This window comes from Myxocyprinus asiaticus, chromosome 29 (genome assembly GCF_019703515.2).
Source record: "Myxocyprinus asiaticus isolate MX2 ecotype Aquarium Trade chromosome 29, UBuf_Myxa_2, whole genome shotgun sequence".
Lineage (NCBI taxonomy): Eukaryota > Metazoa > Chordata > Actinopteri > Cypriniformes > Catostomidae > Myxocyprinus > Myxocyprinus asiaticus.
Window position 1 is genome coordinate 17,007,543 of NC_059372.1, and position 18,764 is coordinate 17,026,306.

At 41.7% G+C, this 18,764-nt stretch overlaps 2 protein-coding genes across 7 annotated transcripts in view; both read right to left on the bottom strand.

Annotated features, from left to right (window-relative positions):
• LOC127419769 (matrix remodeling-associated protein 8-like) overlaps positions 1–13,499 on the bottom strand; it is a 29,756-nt gene extending 16,257 nt beyond the window's left edge. For all 4 annotated transcript variants that reach the window (XM_051661483.1, XM_051661480.1, XM_051661482.1 and 1 more), the window contains exons 1-5: positions 13,388–13,499; positions 2,854–2,880; positions 2,439–2,741; positions 2,253–2,354; positions 911–1,402 (exon numbers count right to left, since the gene is read on the bottom strand). In XM_051661483.1, coding sequence (XP_051517443.1) covers positions 911–1,402; positions 2,253–2,354; positions 2,439–2,741; positions 2,854–2,880; positions 13,388–13,400 — 937 coding nt within the window. In that variant the 5' untranslated portion in view covers positions 13,401–13,499. The remainder of the gene's footprint in view (positions 1–910; positions 1,403–2,252; positions 2,355–2,438; positions 2,742–2,853; positions 2,881–13,387) is intronic.
• Positions 13,500–14,724: 1,225 nt separating this feature from the next.
• On the bottom strand, positions 14,725–17,028 carry aurkaip1 (aurora kinase A interacting protein 1). Of its 3 annotated transcripts, none has more exons than XM_051661485.1 (4): positions 16,984–17,028; positions 16,485–16,609; positions 15,679–16,145; positions 14,725–15,027 (listed from the first exon to the last, which is right to left on the bottom strand). In XM_051661485.1, exons 2-4 carry the CDS (start codon positions 16,534–16,536, stop codon positions 14,911–14,913), a joined length of 636 nt encoding a protein of 211 aa, XP_051517445.1. In that variant the 5' UTR covers positions 16,537–16,609; positions 16,984–17,028; the 3' UTR covers positions 14,725–14,910. The 3 variants fall into 3 exon arrangements, with proteins under 3 accessions (XP_051517445.1, XP_051517446.1, XP_051517447.1); XM_051661486.1 differs by having other exon boundaries at positions 16,485–16,580; positions 16,984–17,027; XM_051661487.1 differs by having other exon boundaries at positions 16,485–16,580; positions 16,989–17,007.
• Positions 17,029–18,764: the final 1,736 nt, after the last annotated feature.

The window sequence follows — 18,764 nt, forward strand, 5'->3', positions numbered from 1 at the left end:
ACTGTACAAGCCTCTGAAGGCAGTGTTATGATCTGGGGTTGCTTCAATTGGTCAGGTCTAGGCTCAGCAATGTTATGCGGCAATAAAATGAAGTCAGCTGACTACCTGAATTTACTTAATGACCAGGTTATCCCATCAATGGATTTTTTCTTCCCTGATGGCACGGGCATATTCCAGGATGACAATGCCAAGACTCATCTGGCTCAAATTGTGAAAGAGTTGTACAGGGAGCATGAGGAATCATTTTCAAACATGAATTGGCCACAACAGAGTCCTGACCTTAACCCCATTGAAAGTCTTTAGGATGTGCTCAAGAACACTTAACAGAGTGGTTCGACTCTCCCGTCATCAATACAAGATCTCGGCCTAAAATTAATGTGACTCTGCATGGAAATAAATGTTGTGACGCTGCATAATGTTGTTGAAACCATGCCACAACGAATGCGCCCAGTAATCAAAGCTAAAGGCGGTCCAACAAAATATTAGAGTATGCAACTTTTTTTCTTTTTTTTTTGGGCCAGGCAGTGTATTTTAAATCAGCAATAAAATCTGACAACAATGTATCATGAGTTGTGCTTCCTTAGAAGAATCATTTAGCATTAGAATCATGCTAAAAAAACACTATTTCCAGGGTTAGGGATATCCCCCATTCCAGCTAATGCATTCTAGAGAACAAATCACTGCCAATGTCTCTATCAAAAAGGTGATTGACTCTATTAACTGTACGGTGGGATTTCCATTCCTACAGTTGCCAGTGTTACGATTTTTCCCATTCATAAGTATAACATTGACCCATCTCATTTATAACAGTCTCTGGGACCATAACCCTGACCCTGGTCTTTTCAGCAAATCAAAGATGCAAAAAAACTAAAACAAAGACTAAAACATGTCAAAAAAAGGATTCGCTCACTTGGGTCATCAGCAGGTATGACTGGATAGGAAAAGGGAATTGTTGGTGCTTCAGTAGGGACACGTGCTGGAGGCAAAGGTTGGACAGATGGACCAACTATCACTCTGAAGATTCGCCTCTCATGAAGACCACAGTAGTGATGGTGAAGATGACAAGAATACAGGCCTTTATCCGAAGGTTGAATGTTATGTATGCTCAGAGAGAAATCTCCCATGGAGAATGCATCAGTTGAGATATTCATCTTCTGCCGGAGGAACAGCGGTCCGTACTGCCGGTTTTCTCCAGAGGCGTACATGTCAATGAGGCGGTCTGCTCGGTCACGGGTGACCCCGGGTGCTTGCCAGTCCCAGTGAACGACCTGCTGCTGGCCTTCGTCTCTATGACTGTCCGTCCACAATGGTCTACGGTTCACACAAGGAAGAACCACACTCTTCCCCACCAGAACCACAAACACAGGCTTATCACCGTCCCACACACGTCTCTCCTTTCGTGCTGCAGAGAGTGACAATTTAAGTAATACTATTTATGAAGATAACATAGTGTATGATGACGACACAGGGTGCCCACTGCCAGTGCAAGATAACTTTCTGTGCCACTAGCACCACCAAAAGGAATGGCAAAAATAATCAGTGTTTAAAACAGAATATAGAAAACTTCCCCTGTCTTCCATTGGTTGTTCAAACAGATAGTCCCACCCCAAACTCTTACCATTGCTTGATGTTGCTGTGTCTGGCTAGATATGCCGCAAGAAAGTATGAATTTTAACATAGAAAAAATAACTCACATCTTTAAGTAAATTTGTCTTAAGTTTAAGTTGAGATATAAAGATGATGTTTTTAACTTTTTCAGTTATGTTTTTCAATACTTTCTCCTATTCCAGCTTAATAAGCAGAGACAACTGTACGTAAGCCATTTCTAGTTTGATTTCCTCGAAAACTGTTAACACTGTAGCACTATCAATACTATATATTGTGCTATCAGTTAAAGCTGAAGTATGTCATTTCTGTGACTCTAGCACCACCGAACGGATTTGCAAATATAAACAATGTTTTCAAAACAGCTTTCTGAATACGCCCCTCGCCTGCAGTTGTTCAAACAGTCTGAGCGGTCTAGGTCTAAGCGGGTTGCTAAAAAAAACATAGGAATTTTTATATTGGCACAGAAACACAGTGCTTACAGTTTTCGGGAAAATTAACCTATGAATATGAAATAACCTATTAGGGGAGTGTTTGAAAGCAGTTCGATAGGGTGACACTAGTGGTACAGAAATTACACACCTCATTTTTAAACAGAAGCTTTTAAACCATTTTGAACAATCGATTATAGAAGTTTATTTTCTTACCTGATTTAGTGATGTTGAGTTGGATTTTAATGGACTGGTGGACCTTGCAATAGTGGTGATGCAGGTTGCAGGTATAAATACCTTTATCATTCATGTCCACATCTGCACAAAGAAAACAACAATACATGAATAGGAGGGATTAAATGTCAGAAGAGTGAATCAATGGCTCAATCAGGATTAACTTACTGTTAATAACCAGCGAGAAGTTGCCATCACTGAAGGCATCTTTTGAGATAGTAATACGGCCCTTGTTGTAGTCATTATACAGGCGCTCAGTTCCCCCTGAGAACATATCTACAACACGTTCCACAGTGTAATCGGGTTGGTTCCGGATCAGGTCCCAGTGCGCGGCACGCTGGCGGTCCCGCAAGCGATCCTGCCTCCAAACCATCTGCTGGTTGTGACATGGCAAAATGACATCTGACCCTGCTGGAACAGTAATGTTCCTCGCCTCAACGACAACACCCTGCATGCTGTTTTGTGCCCAGGCTAAAATAAGCACAAATACACAAGCACATTACTGTGACTTTCAATTGCTTGGTTTATGAACAGAAAAACTAGTGATTAAACACAATTATTGTATACTTTGTTGTTCACTCACCGCATGGTAAAAGGAAGGCAGTCCAGACTGAAATGAGAATAGGAATAAAATCACTGGAATAACTGAAGACATAGGCAAGTCATGTTTTAACGAGATCATCAAAAAAATGTGGCATCTGTTATTTATACGTTATAATCACCAAACTCTAATGACTGTTTGCACCTACCAGTGTTCACACTGTAAATGCCGACATGTCTGAGACAAGTCAAACTTAATTCAGAACTGCAGTTGTTAAATGCTTTATTTGTTTCTGAGCCAACACAAAGACATTTGCGGCACAGAGGTTCCTTTTATTCCCTCTCCGCAGCTAAACACTGACTTTTTTGTCCAAGAAAGGATCTATCTATCTCTCCATCCATCCATTCATCCATCCATCCATCCTGGTAATTACACAGTACACCAGGGGTCGGCAACCTATGGCATGCATGCCAGCATGCCTCTCATTGAGATGAGAGAGGAGTAGACTGTTTTATTGACATGAAATGCTGCACCTGCATTCCAATCTACATCTTGATGTAATCCTTCCTCATGATCACGGAGCATGTTTTCATGAGCTGAATGGGAGTCTAAACAAAAAGTTATTTGTGTGGTTGTGTGGGTGCCTCGTGCCGCCCCCCTACAAGATGCCGCCCTGGGCGACTGCACATGTCGCCCATGCCTAAATCCACTACTGTATACTTTAATAGTGTTAAGTCTCCCATTCAGCTGATAAATACACTCTGCGTGATCATGAGGAAGGATTACATCAATATGTAGATTGGAATGCAGGTGCGAAAAACGTATTATAAATCAAATAGACTGCTCCTCGCTGTTGTTTGCATACTAGTGATTACCCCTCTGTGATTTTGAAAAATGTATGACATAAGAAATATTGCTAACACGTTACAATAAGTTCCCTATCTGTCACTCACTCAACGTTGTGTCGATGTAGTGACACTAGAGGTCACTCTTGGGAGCCCGAGACACTTCTGGTCTTTGATAAAAGGCCAATGAAAATTGGCGAGTGGTAGTTGCATGCCACTCCCCCGGACATACGGGTATAAAAGGAGCTGGTATGCAACCACTCATTCAGATTTTCTCTTCGGAGCCGAACGGTCATGCTCACTGAGCTGAATTTCTACTGTTCATTCACCTCTGCTGGATCTGACGCCGCATTTCAGCGGCTTCTCCCTCCTCTGCACTGGTGCACTGCAGAGAACGGCCCTGGGCGCTTCGGCAGAAAAAAAAAGAGAGTATATTTTCTGAAAGAGTTTTCTTTTCTAAAAGAGTATATTTCTCTAAAAAGAGCGGCACACACGGAACGTCTTTTTAAAGACACGTCTTTTTAAAGATGCCTTTCCGATTGTGTGTTATTCCTGGTTGCGGTCGTTATCTCTCAACTTCGGATAGTCATGATTTCTGTCTTTCGTGTCTGTGCGCGACCCACACGGAGGCAGCGTTCGTGGATGGTTCTTGTTCTCACTGCGAGAACATGACCATGGCAACGTTGCGGTCGCGGCTTGCTTTCGTAAGAAATGGGACCTCCCATTCCCCACCATGCTCGTCTGCCCCAGTCGGGCTTCCGGTTGAGTCCGCCGGCTCGTCTCACGGCGAGTCTGGCCTCTTGTTCGGAGCCCGCGAAGATGATGAGCTCTCGAGCGCAGCATCGGAGAGCAGGCTTGTCCAGTCGGACGCAGGAGCCTCAGCTGGGCTCCCCCCCTCGGGGATGATTGCCCAGTCACAGGCTGATGCAGAAATGATGGACATGCTTTCCCGGGCGGCCGCAAGCATCGGGTTAGAGTGGAACCCTCTGCTCTCCCCTGAACCCTCGCGGCTCGATGACTGGTTCCTGGGCTCGCAGTGCCGCTCAAAGCAGCCATGCCCCGCTCCAGTGCCTTTCTTCCCAGAAGTGCACGAGGAGCTGACGAAATTGTGGGAGGCACCTTTTACTGCCTGGCCCCGATTCTGCAGTTCCCCCGCCCTCACTACCCTCGATGGCGGGGCGGCCAGGGGCTATACGGCGATTCCTCCGGTAGATAAGGCGTACCTATGCCCGCAGAGCGCCGCCACCTGGCGCGGACACCCTATGCTCCCGTCCAAGCCCTGTAGGTTCACGTCGTCCCTGACGGCTAAAGCCTACAGCGCTGCTGGATAAGCCGCCTCTGCCCTGCACGCCATGGCTCTCCTGCGGGTCCACCAATCCAAGGCGTTGAAAGAACTGCACGAGGGTAGTTCCGCCCCAGATTTGATGCAGGAACTGTGCTCGGCAACCGACCTCGCTCTCCGAGCGACGAAGGTCACGGCGTGGTCTCTCGGGCGGACGATGGCCACATTAGTGGTCCAGGAGCACCACCTTTGGCTCAACCTGGTTGAGATGGGTGAGGCCGACAAGACACGGTTCCTTGCTGCCCCCATTTCCCAGGCTGGCCTATTCGGCGACACCATCGAGGACTTCTCCCAGCAGTTCTCGGCGGTGAAGAAGCAGACGGAGACTATCCGGCATATCCTGCCCCGGCGCGGCTCAGTCTCTTTGACAGCGCGCCTCACGAACGAGCATGCCCAGTCAGTGCTGGCCTGTTTGAAGGCGTTCAAACAGAAAACAGCGGTTCCACTGAAACATTTTCAGAGGCTCCTGGGGCATATGGCATCCTCAGCGGTAGCCACCCCGCTCGGGTTGATGCATATGAGACTGCTTCAGCACTGGCTTCAGACTCGAGTCCCGAGATGGGCATGGCGCCGCGGGACACATCGCGTGGTCATCACGCTGGTCTGTCACCGTTTTATCAGCCCTTGGACCAACCTCTCGTTTCAACGGGCAGGTGTTCCCCTAGAACTGGTCTCCAGGTGCGTCGTGGTCACGACAGACGCCTCCAAAACGGGCCGGGGCACTGTTTGCAACGGGCACATCAACTGCCTCGAGTTGTTGGCTATTCTGCTCGCACTGCGGAGGTTTCGGCCGTTGATCCAGGGCAAACATGTGTTAGTTTGGACAGACAACACGGCAACGGTAGCATATGTCAACCGCCAAGGCGGTCTGCACTCTCGTTGTATGTCACAACTCGCCCGCCATCTCCTCCTCTGGAGTCAGCAGCACTTCAAGTCGCCGCGAGCCACTCACATCCCGGGCAACCTCAACACTACAGCGGATGCGCTGTCATGGCAGGTTACCCTCAGGGGAGAATGGAGACTCCACCCTCAGGTGGTCCAGCTGATTTGGAGTCAATTCAGACGGGCACAGGTGGATCTGTTCACCTCCCAAGAATCCTCCCACTGCCCGCTCTGGTACGCCCTGACCAAGGCCCCCCTCGGCATAGATGCGCTGGCACACAGCTGGCCCCCTGGCCTGCGCAAATATGCGTTTCCCCCAGTGAGCCTTCTTGCACAGACCCTGTGCAAGGTCAGGGAGGACAAGGAGCAGGTCGTCCTGGTAGCACCCTACTGGCCCACCCAGACGTGGATCTCGGACTTCACGCTCCTCGTGACAGCCCCCCCTGGTGAATTCCCCTGAGGAAGGACCTTCTTTCTCAGGGACGGGGCACCATCTGGCACCCGCAACCAGACCTTTGGAATCTCCATGTCTGGCCACTGGACGGGACACGGAAGACCTAAGCGGTCTACCACACTCAGGCTAGGGCCCCTCTACAAGGCGCCTGTATGCTTTTAAGTGGCGTCTGTCGCTAAGTGGTGTTCTTCCCGACAAGAAGACCCCCAGAGATGCGCAGTCGGATCAGTGCTTTCCTTCCTGCAGGAGAGTTTGGAAGGGAGGCTGTCCCCTTCCACCTTGAAGGTGTACGTTGCCGCCATAGCAGCACACCACGACGCAGTCGACGGTAAGTCCTTAGGGAAGCACGACCTGATCATCAGGTTCCTGAGAGGCACCAAGAGGCTGAATCCCTCCAGACCGCGCCTCGTTCCCTCATGGGACCTCTCTGTAGTTCTTCAGGGTCTATGTAGAGCCCCTTTGAGCCTTTGCAGTCAGCTGAGCTTAAGGCACTCTCCTTGAAGACTGCCCTCCTGACTGCGCTCACTTCCATCAAGAGGGTAGGAGACCTGCAAGAGTTCTCTGTCAGCGAAACGTGCCTGGAGTTCGGTCTGGGCTACTCTCACGTGATCCTGAGACCCTGACCGGGCTATGTGCCCAAGGTTCCCATCACCCCTTTTAGGGACCAGGTGGTGAACCTGCAAGCGCTGCCCCAGGAGGAGGCAGACCCAGCCCTGTCGTTGCTGTGTCCAGCTCTTTGTCTGCTTTGGTGCACAGCGGAAAGGAAGTGCTGTCTCCAAGCAGAGAATCGCCCACTGGCTCATTGACGCCATAACTATGGCATATCACGCACAGGACATGCCGCCCCCGGTAGGGCTACGAGCCCATTCTACCAGGGGTGTAGCAGCCTCCTGGGCCCTGGCCAGGGGTGCCTCTCTAACAGACATTTGCAGAGCAGCAGGTTGGGCAACACCCAACACCTTTGCAAGGTTCTACAACCTCCGGGTGGAACCGGTTTCGTCCCAGGTAGTGGCACGCAATACAAGCGGATAAGCCCGGGATAGCCAGCTGGGTGTATCGCTTGCAAATAGCGCCTTCCACCTCCTTTTGAGCTGAAGACGTGCACCATTAATTACCAGTAGTGTTCACAAAATTTGTTCCCTGGTTCCTCCAAGCCCTGTGGCAGTCGAGTTTTCGGAGAGACTCGCTGCCGGCCCAGTACACGTGCTAACTAAGAGTCCTGTTCTGGGGTGGGTGCTCCGCATGTGGCGGTTCCCTGTAAGGCTAACCCCATGCGATGTATATCTTCCGCTAATTCATTTCCTTGTTGGTAAACTGCGTCTTCCTTGGGCAGAGCCCCTCTGCCCCAGTCTCCATGTTTGTAGTAACTCCTCCCCCATTGGGTAGGATCTACCTTGAAGACTCTCCACATGGTCGGAAAGACCATGTGACATATTTTTCCACTTAAATACCCCCCTGTTTGGGCGAGGTTTGGTCTCCGTGGTGTCCTCCCCTTGGGAGGGACACCCCCCGACTAGACCTGGCGGCCCAGTCGGATAATCCCCCTTCTTTTTTAGGGCATAGAAAAGGAGAAGGGGAAAAGAGGCCACGACTGGGTTAGCCTGTCTCTGTCTTTTGGGTAGTCGACTTGTCCCCAAAGGGCCGTTCGACACTCATAACTATGTTGGGGGAGATTACATGTCGACCTGGTGTGCTGGCTACGAGGCGCACAGTGGTCTGCCCGCCACACCGCCAGTTCACGTAACACAGTTCCGCCAGTTGTGGGGTTTCATATAGGGACCCCTAGTGTCACTACATCGACACAACGTCGAGTGAGTGACAGATAGGGAACGTCATGGTTACTTGTGTAACCTCCGACGTTGTGTCCCTCCTGCCACAACGCTGAACTACCCGCTGAAATGGCCGGACCTTGTCTCGGCTCCTCAGCATAAAACCTGAATGAGTGGTTGCATACCAGCTCCTTTTATACCCGTATGTCCGGGGGAGTGGCATGCAAATACCACTTGCCAATTTTCATTGGCCATTAATCAAAGACCAGAGGTGTCTCGGGCTCCCAAGAGTGACCCCTAGTGTCACTACATCGACACAACGTCTCCTTCCCTCTATCAGGGAACAGAGGTTATACAAGTAACCATGTCGTTTCCATTTGTTAACATTAGTTAACAACATGAACTAACAATGAACAATATTTATTAAGCATTTATTAATCTATGTTAATGATAATTTTAGCATATAGTAATACATTTTTAAAATCAAAAGTAGTATTTGTCAACATTAGTTCAAGGTAAAGCAGTGGCGAATTCTCAGGGCCAGCAAAGCCTTCTCTGCTGGCCTAACATGACAAATAAATAAATATTTTTCATCCTTTCATCCTCAATCACCTTTTTGCCTATGTATTTTTCATCGCTTTCCACTCTTAATTAATCTACAAACAAACAGAGAAAAACGAAAAGTTTATCCAGTCCAGTTTATCCAGTTTATCCAGATTTTATTCCTTCATGCTTACAAGAAAAGTGTGACAGCTGTTTCACAAATCGCATGCACGAAGCCAAGCTCCTTAGCCGAAGCAGCGCGTGAGTCTGATCTCCACCCCCTCAGGCCTTCAGAATTTCCTCAGAATCCCTCAACAGTGCAAACGAATGGGCATCTAAAGTCAGATTGTCAGATTCATCAGCCAATCAGATTGACTTATTTGTTCTTGGTGGGTGTGATCTTAAGGATATGTCGGGGTCGAAGCCTTCTAGCTGGCCTTGAGTGACGCAATCACGCTTTAAGTGATGTACATAATTCAAGAGCGAAAAGCGCGAGATCTTGCTGACGAGTCAGCTGCCACATCACCACTGAGAAAGAGATCCTTATGGATTTAAAAACACCGTGCGACTGCTTAATTTATTAAACAGGAAAGGAGGACTGATTTCACTTCAAGTAAATTGGTAAGTGCTTTTTGCATTGTTATAGCAACATCAGGAGTTTTCTAAGTGTAAATTAGGCTGCTGGAGCATTCAGTGTCGGATTTTCAAGTTTTGAAAAGTAGTGCTGCGTTCCATTCAACTCGTTAAGTCGATTTTACAACTTCCTACTAGGAAAAGTGCAATGGAATGCATCTTGAAGTCAGAATTACAACTTGTAGGCTCGTGCAGAAATTCTGAACTCCGATTTCGCCGAGATGCAGGTGCATGATGTCACACAAACATGTCCACACTCAGGGAGATATACAAAGTAAGTGATAAACATTCATTTTATTAAGTAATATCGATAATGAGTTCGTTTTCACATTACATGATATTAAAGCTTGTTTAACAAATGCCTGCAGAAACAGGTGTACAAAACATTATAATCTCTTTTGATAATCGTACACCTGAAGCACAAATGCTAGCGCTGCATCATTGTTTATCAGCTGGGTTGCTAGGAGACATCTCTAATGAGAGTCAAACCCCTGCTAAGCTAACGGGAGCATTGCAGTTCCGAATATCGAGGAATGGACGGAGATATCAAGTAGGAATATCTCAAATCCAACATGAATGGAACGCAGCATAACCGTGTACACTGACGAAACGAAATTTATTGCAAGCAACATTTAAATCACAAATATTATTATATATATTTTTCCAGGTATTGTAGACCTGCTTGGTAGATTCATATAAAAAATTTGTATTTTTGATGTTCATTTCACAAAACATTCATGCTGCAGTTAAAATTAGGCTTGCTTGAGCATTAAGTGTGGTTTCAAGTTCTGGCTTTCATGAATGGACCTGTTTTTAAAATGTAGGTATTACTAGTTGACTGCCACATAATGTATGATAGGCATAGTGTCTTATTCATTGTGAAACTGTGTTTTCTTAATGGCATGAATCGCACTGAAGGCCTAGACTTAAAATGCACGGCCCGCGGCTGCCACTCAGTAATTCTAATCCAATACACTTTTTGTCAAATTCTGGAAATATCTCCTCACAGTCTGCTAGCTATCCATTCTGTGGATGCGCTGAAAAAAAAAAAAATCTTGCATTTGTACACAGCCCTGGCTCTGTAAATGGGACAAAAACAAAGTGGAACAGACCAATCCACGCAACACTACTCCAGCCAATCAGCAACAGAGGGTGGTTCTTTTGGTCAGCAAACCAAACTATTACTGTCTTCCCTTGGCAATGCACATGCATGAATTTGGGGAAATTGTTATTTCAGTTTTAGGGAAGGTTGCTTAATTCTGAGGGACAATACTTGTTATATCCAGAACACATACCTACAATCAAAAAATTCATGGGCTAATTTTTCAGAAATATTTGCATATAAAAATTATTATTTCCTCTTTGCTATTATCATAAATTAAATTGTTACCACAGCCCAGGGGCAGACTGGGACTAAAAAGTGGCCCTGGACTTTCTGGCCCAGAGCGGCCCACCAAACCCGGCCTGCAGCACGCCATACCATAACACACTGGCTCATTGATTTAATTTTCCGGCTCAATTTAAAAATTTTGTGGTGAAAAAAAAAAAAGACATATCAATTGACTGCTAGTCGTGACAACGGGCCCCACAGAGCATAAATTGTCATAACTTTAAAACATATAAAACCACTGTAAATGTGATGAGTGGATTTTTTTAGAGAAAGTACCAAAATAAACACTTAGTATGTCTGAAAACTTTTTTCCCAACAAACAGATGTTAGGTTAAAATGTACAAGAAAGTACAAGGGAAAGTGTGTATTTTAGAATCTGTGACAAGTCAGCATTTCTTCAAAGTTTTTAAAGATCTTAATCACCTTTCAACTTTTCTCTAGAAGTGCAAATAAACTTGTCTTAGTTAATATGAGGTTGTGGAAACAACAAGTATTATAATAATACATTATATATGTATTTATATATAGCTATACAAGATCATAAAATGTTGTTTAAAATAGTTAGATGAAGAAAGTGTCACATAGCAGGACACTGTGCTTAAAATTTCATGTCAATTACTCACATAACAATGTGTAAATGTTTATTTAAAAAAAAAAAAATGAAAACAAAGTTGGCCAGAATATGTACATATATAAATATAAACAAATATAAATATATGTAAAATAAACATACAGTACCTCTTCATCTCAGATATTTTGCAATTAATTGCTCGTATTTTCCCTCTATGTGAGTTTGTTGCGTTATATCTGCAGTGTTTTAATTCCTTCTCCAGATTATTCTTGAGAAAAAATGAAAAGCGCTATGCTTAGACAAGCGCTGTTTCTGCTATCCTTTAAACAATGTAAGCCTCAAAGTCTCAAATAGCCACAAAGTAATATTTTTCATGACTTATTTTCCGCATTTTTATCATTATTCAGCAAGCCACACTTCAGCTCCCTTTAGTATGAATAAATTATGCAAATGTTATTGTATTTGTCGTAACTTGTAGTTATTTGTAATTTTGTGATTATTCAGAGCTCTTATAGCTCTTATTATACTTAATATGTTGTCTTTGGTTGTCACCATTATTGTGATTTGTATGTCATTAATGAGGTCAGGGCGAGGTACAAAATTAAAGCACTTACACGATAATGCGCAACGATGTGTAAATACTTTCAAAATAAAAGTCATTTCAGTTTTTCAAAATTAAAGCCATAGTATTGGGCTGTTGGCCTATATCGCCTGTAGGACGGGCCAGTTCTTGCACAGAAACAGCCCGGCTCAAATTACCCAGTGGCCCACCAGGAAAACACACGGTGCACCCAATGGCCAGTCCGCCCATGCCACAGCCTAAGGATTGCACTGGAAAGCAGATCATGATTATATCATAATCTTTGTGTTTTGGACAAATTGTTCTCTCAAACTATAATGCTTATAATATAATTTGTAATGAAAAATAAATGATTAAATTGAAAAATGAAACATTTTCAAAAGTGGTCTCAAACTTCAGAATGTGAAGTATATGTATTACTATATGCTAAAATTAACATTAACAGATTAATAAATGCTTAATATATATTGTTCATTGTTAGTTCATGTTGTTAACTAATGTTAACAAATGGAAACTTATTATAACGTGTTACCAATATTTCTTATGTCATACATTTTTCAAAATCACTAGTATGCAAACAACAGCGAGGAGCAGTCTATTTGATTTATATTAAGTTTTTCGCACCTGCATTCCAATCGACATATTGATGTAATCCTTCCTCACGATCATGCAGCGTGTATTCATCACATACATGTGCATGTTTTTTTTGTTTGTTTTGTGTGTGTGGGGGGGGGGGGGGGGGTAGCACTAAACAGTGATGTGCTTTGCCACATTAAAAGACTACAATTTACTCTGATTGGCAAAAAAATTAAAAATAAAATCAATAAAAATCACTTTGTTTCACCCCTATCTGTAATTCAATTTGTGAATATTTAGTTAGGCAAGATTTTCAAATTTTCCGAATTTTTGATAGAACTGAGAGAACATTCTACAAGAAAACACTGCTGAACGACCCTGACCATAGACGAACCTTAAAAAAAAGTAGAACTCGTTGAAATGAAACGCATAAGGTCATTGTTTACTATTGCTGAGATGCTGCAAAATAACAATGATGCACTGACTCTTTCATTGCGAATAAATGTGATGACATAATTGAGCTAACCCTAATTCAACAGAGCAAAACAGCACAAACTATACTTAAATTAAAGCTGTAGCCATGTAAAAAACAGAACTGACAAAATACTGGCAACATAAAACAGATATGGGAAGGAGGGGTTTACAGAAAGAAGAAAAACAAAGAAACTTAAAATATTTTAAACAATTTTGCCAAATATACACTCCTTAAAAAAAAAAACAATGTAATTTAAGGACTTCGTGTATGTGAATTTCAAACATAGGCTCATTCTTGAAAGTATAAATGCAATGTCTGGTATGAAAAGAGTTGGCAGGACGCCAGCAGGAGGCTTTCTACGCAACGTGTGCAGATTTCTCGGCAACAAAAAAAAAACCATTCATTCCGAAGGATGCAAAGCAATTGACATAATCCTCTGTTTAATTATTAGATGACGAAAAGTTTCACCTGAAACAAATAGTTTAAAGAAGTAAATAAGAAAAAATGGTTACTCACTGAAACGAAGCATGTTTGAAAAAGTGGTGAAGATAGTTGTTCAAATTCTGGTGTCCGATAAAACTGCTGCTTTCAAAAGACTGCGTTACCTCACCTGAGAAGTTCGTCGACCCGCGACAAAAAAAAAAAAAAAAAAAAAAAAAAACTCTGTGCAGTCCGCTCGGCTGGACCACCGACATGCCCCTCCTCCGACCCCCGTGATATTAAAAACCATGAAATACTAAACTCTCTCTCTCTCTCTCTCTGACTGGATATATTTCAAAAATTCTACCAGGTTTCAACAGTTTTGCTCAAAGGAATATTCCGAGTTCAATACAAGTTAAGGTCAATCAGCAACATTTGTGGCATAATGTTATTACAAAAACAATTTTAAAAAAAATTATAAAACAATAATAAAAAATAAAAACATTATTTCAGCTCATCCGTCCTTTTCTTTACAAAAGGCAAAAATCGAGGTTACAGTGAGGCACTTACAGTGGAAGTGAATGAGGCCAATTTGTGAAGGCAGAAATGTGATGGTTATAATTTTGTAAAAGCACTTAATTCTTCTGTTAAAACTCATGTATTATTTGAACTGTAAAGTTGTTTTTAGTCATTTTAAGGTTTTAGGGTTTGTTGACATTACATTGTCATGGCAAAGAAGTTGTAAAATTAGCTTTAACTTTACACACAGAAAAGGTTAGTTAGCTATTTAATCACACTAAAATCATGTTAACACACATATAAAGTTTTGTGGCTATACTTTTGAAATGGTGAGTATTTTACCCTTTACAGATTGGCCCCATTCACTTCTATAGAAAGTGTCTCACTCTACCCCAGATTTTTTCTTTTTTTAAAGAAAAGGAGGGGCAAGTCAAAATATTTTTTTGGCAATCAATATTATGCCACAAATGCTGTCCGTTGAGATTAACTATTGTTGAACCCGGAATATTCCTTTAAAATTAAGCTCAGAACACAGCAGCAAATGTCACATTACAGGACACTGCTTTCTCGTCAGCCACACAAGCTTTTTTTAAGGGACTAAATGAAGGCTGTGGCATTAGTATCTCATATATAATAAAATAATTCAGTTAAATTTGATAATTAACTAAACTAAAATATTACTGAACATTTAACAAAAAGTCAATTCGTTCAAGATCAGTTGTGAAAGTGTATTAAAAAAATTATTGTAGTGTCGATGTGGAATGTGGCCTGCAGAACAGCAAGTTGAATGTATAGAGATATTTTGCCTTATCCTATTGGTGGCTGGAGAAATGTCCCCCCACCCCCCAGTGGAGTTGTCTGGGATCTGTTTGTGTTATTCAAATATAAATGGACAAATGCAAAACACTGAGAACTAAGAGGTGAGGCCTTTTTATTGCAGCAATAAGTACATATTGATTTGTTATATGAATGGGTCCATGGAATTTCAAGTCAATATTTTGCTCCAGCTGCAGTGGTGGCAGACTGAGAGGTACTATGAATAGAAACACTAGTCAAAAACATTTAGATTACACATTAGACGTACATCTTGTTAATATTTTTTAATCTCTTTTAGATTGACTGAGTTTGACATAGACTTTGGGTGTCGTCCATCCCTCTGGTGCTTTCTTCAGTCCAGCTCGCCTAGCGATACGAACAAGATCCCTCTCAAACTTAGCCTGTAATAACAAATGGCAAAGAGTCAAAGAAAAAGATTTTGGCAAGACAAATACTCAAATTTTATGCAATTATTTTGTTTCTAAAAGAGAACATACTGCTTTTTCCCCCCACAAACATGGCACTGGTTATAACTTCATATAAAATTTTAATTTTGAAGCAACTTTCTTGATGTGCTTTATTTTACGTAGAAGGGTTTTATTATATAAACAGATATACAAAATCATTTTAAGGTGAAGTCTATAATTTATTTAAATATTAAAATACATTTTCCTATACCAATTTAATATGCAGAGACAACTATAAGGCATTTGTACATTATTTTTCCACATTATAAACAATGAGGCACTATAAAAACATTGCTTTGAGCATCCCAACCAGCCCTATAAAGCAACATTGGCTCAACTAATGGTGTGAGTTTAGGGCAGGACTTTGTTTTATCTGACCAATGGAAGACAAGTGGAGTGTTCAAGGAAACCTGTTTGAAAACATTAAATAATCTTGCAATTCCATTTGGTGATTGTAGAGGCAAAAAAATTACACACTTCACCTTTAAATGTACTTTGCAATTCTAAATACTCAAAATAAATAATAATAATAAAAAAGATAAACTTTTGTATATTCTTGCTAGCTAGATGCATAACATATCTAACCTGCTTTTTCTTCCTCCTGCCATCCTTCACCCTCCTCCTCAGAAACTTTGTCCGTTTAAGTAGCTTCCTGTATTTGTGCCTGTTCATCTTCCTTCGCCGAATCTCCAGCACATTCTTGCAGTTCAGTGGTATTGAGCTTTCTCCATCCTCCAGTAATGGCACAGCACATGGAGGCAGCACCATGGATTCTCCTATAATCTCCCCTTCTTCTAAAGGTGAAGAAACCTCCAGCAAAGTTGGGAGAGAATAACGCAGAGAAAGCCAGCTTTCCAAGGGAGAAACAGATAATTTACGAGGAACGAGGGCCTCCTCTAACTCTGGTTCAAGAGGTGTCCATAGTCGGGGTGGATGTTTGTTGTCAGCGGCTGAAGTGAAGTATCTGTTTGTATGGTGAAGAGCTTTGAAATAAGAAGATTGACAGTGTTCCACAGCACTGCATAATGCCTGGCTCTGATTCTGCAACAAACCTGGAAAAGGTAAAGAAAAAAGGAGACTTTGTACAATCTTAAATCAAATTGCTTTATTATCACTTCACCATATACAAAGGTGTAATAATGATTGCAAATCTTTGGGTGCATGGTTCACAATACTGCAGTTGAGTACAGTCAGGAGAAAGAAATATAGCTACACATAAAGTACAGAACAAACAATATAACCACTATGTACCATACACACACATAGTACACAATATACACATAATACACAGCTACAAAATGTGAAAAAGCACTTAAAACAGTTGTGATGGATTACAAAATCTCAACAAATAAGAAAATGTTTATTGACACTGCAATATTGAATAAGCTTACCTGATACTTTAGAAAGCAGGTTCAGCCGCAAAACCACCCTTGGGACAAACATGGTTTACAGTCCTAAGGCTGGTGCACCCTCAAGAGCATCATGAACTAAAATGTAGAATATACAGTTGTGCAACCTTTTAAAATAAATAGTAGGACTGATTATTGACATATGTTATGCTTAACACACAAAATACTCTTTAAACTATAAACGATTCCAAAATACAGTCAATGAAGTACTAAGGGCACTAGACGTTTTGGTTTTTCACAGTAGCTACTAAATTAATGTACAATACACTCGGGAGGAACTTCCTTTTATTCAAACCAATAGCAACTGCTGGCTGGGTTCATAGATTACACTGACCACATGTTATGTTACTGAAAATTCACATGGGTGTAAATAACAAAAACATACATATGCAAAATTATTATTACAGCCATGAATATGGCTATCTATGTGCAAATAGTCAACTCTTATACTCGTTTTAGTAATTCCAAAGGGCGAACATACCTCACCAGTTCACAAATGTTCAATGTGACTCTATGAACTTCCGGTCCATTGAATAAGATATCCCCCTCGCAACAGACTTACCATTCAACAGTTCCCACTTTGATAATTCACCACTTTCTTTTATTTCTGTCTAGGACTAAATGATTGTTTTCTTGCAACCTGTAAGTCTGCATCACCTGGGTCGAATAAAATATTTACAATATGCTTAAAAATTGTTAACAGATATCTTTAAGCACGTTGTTCGCGTCAGAGTAAACAACTTGAAATCAACGGTAAAATAGGAATAATCAGTACTAAACCTGGATGAAACCAAATATCACAACCCCCCCCAACAATTTTTTTTTTAATTATCTTAAAAATTTGTTTGTTTTGAACGCATTTCTTTGTCACGACTCTGTATTTCACTTCTTTCTCCTAAAGGTGGTACTGTTTCAGTCACCTAAACAGTACGCCTGTGTTGACAATCTACTGTGCAGTTTTTCGTTCGTATAATTAAATTGTATTGTTTTTCGTGACTGCGTATTTTTTGCAGTTGCTGTTGTAGAATAGAATAGAATAGAATAGAATAGACCTGTTGCTACTTGATGTGATAATTGCATGCTATTTTATTTCTCGTTGCAAAAAGACACCTGGTGTAAAAAAATAAAATACAAAAATACTAGTAAATTAATTAATTCTTTATTGAATTAATTTCAGGTTTTGCCATTTTGATAACTGTGGCTAAATTAAATATATTAAACAGCCCTGCATAATCACCATTTCTGATTACATGCATGCTTTCTGAATAAATATTGCATTGGCATCTGTGTCACCATGGATGTTATTGGATATTCATGAGCTACATGAAACTCATATCCCATATTAATTTAGTTAGCACCCACATATTACATTTCCTGTTTATGCAACAGAAGTTGCTTTTTGGTTTGCTGACAGTCCTGTCTCTTCAGACAGACATATTCAGTGCTGGGTAGTTACAGATTACATGTAATCTGAATTACTTAATCAGATTATGAAAATTAAGTACTTGTAATTGGATTGAATTACATTTTAAATTACTTATGAGACTACATTTACTTTAAGGATTACATGATTACATGTATATATGCAACAGCAGTAAATTGTTCATAATTTATTGATCACCGTAATTTTTCTCTTTTTTTAAATCTTTTAAAATTTTCACTCTAAAACAGCCTACCTACGATATACATTAAGTAACTCTTTCGGAAGAGAGGGAGAGGAGGGAGGGTTGTGAAATTGCATAGTGACCTGATACATGTCATTCTATGTGTTTGGAAAGGTTTTGTCCATCAAAATGCCCAAATAGACATAATTTCTTAGATCAAAGACAGCTTCTTGGAATGCTACTTGCTGAAAGGACCTTTTAAAGTAATCCCAGAAGGTGCTCTTTGGTTGGGTTTCAAACATATACTCTAGAAGAAAGTCCAAGGCACATCCTCCAGTCCCAGAAAGTTAAAAAGCCTTTATTCAGATCAAGGCTATCACAATACAAACATTAAAATGACTAAAACACTGCACACTAATGCATTTCGGCCTTCAGCCTTCCTCAGAGTGTGTCAGGTAGAAATGAGTCACAGGTGTAGATGTAATTAATTGCTCAGTAGAAATAGGAGAAACCAGAAGAACCATTGCAGGGGGACCTAATATTGTTAATCTGGGAGTTTAAATTTAGCACATTTAAGGTAAAGATACTGTAAATGAGCCAAGGTGGTGGTAATAGTTTTACAGTTTTGCTATCTGAAATAGTGAATACACACCTGGCA

Bases quoted from the DNA above. Each gene is read 5' to 3' on its own strand.
- aurkaip1 (XM_051661485.1), bottom strand. From the start codon at position 16,536: ATGTTTGTCCCAAGGGTGGTTTTGCGGCTGAACCTGCTTTCTAAAGTA. The intron at 16,146-16,484 runs GTAAGCTTATTC...TACCTTTTCCAG, and splicing joins CCTGCTTTCTAAAGTATCAG to GTTTGTTGCAGAATCAGAGC. The intron at 15,028-15,678 runs GTTAGATATGTT...TTGTTATTACAG, and splicing joins GCAGGAGGAAGAAAAAGCAG to GCTAAGTTTGAGAGGGATCT.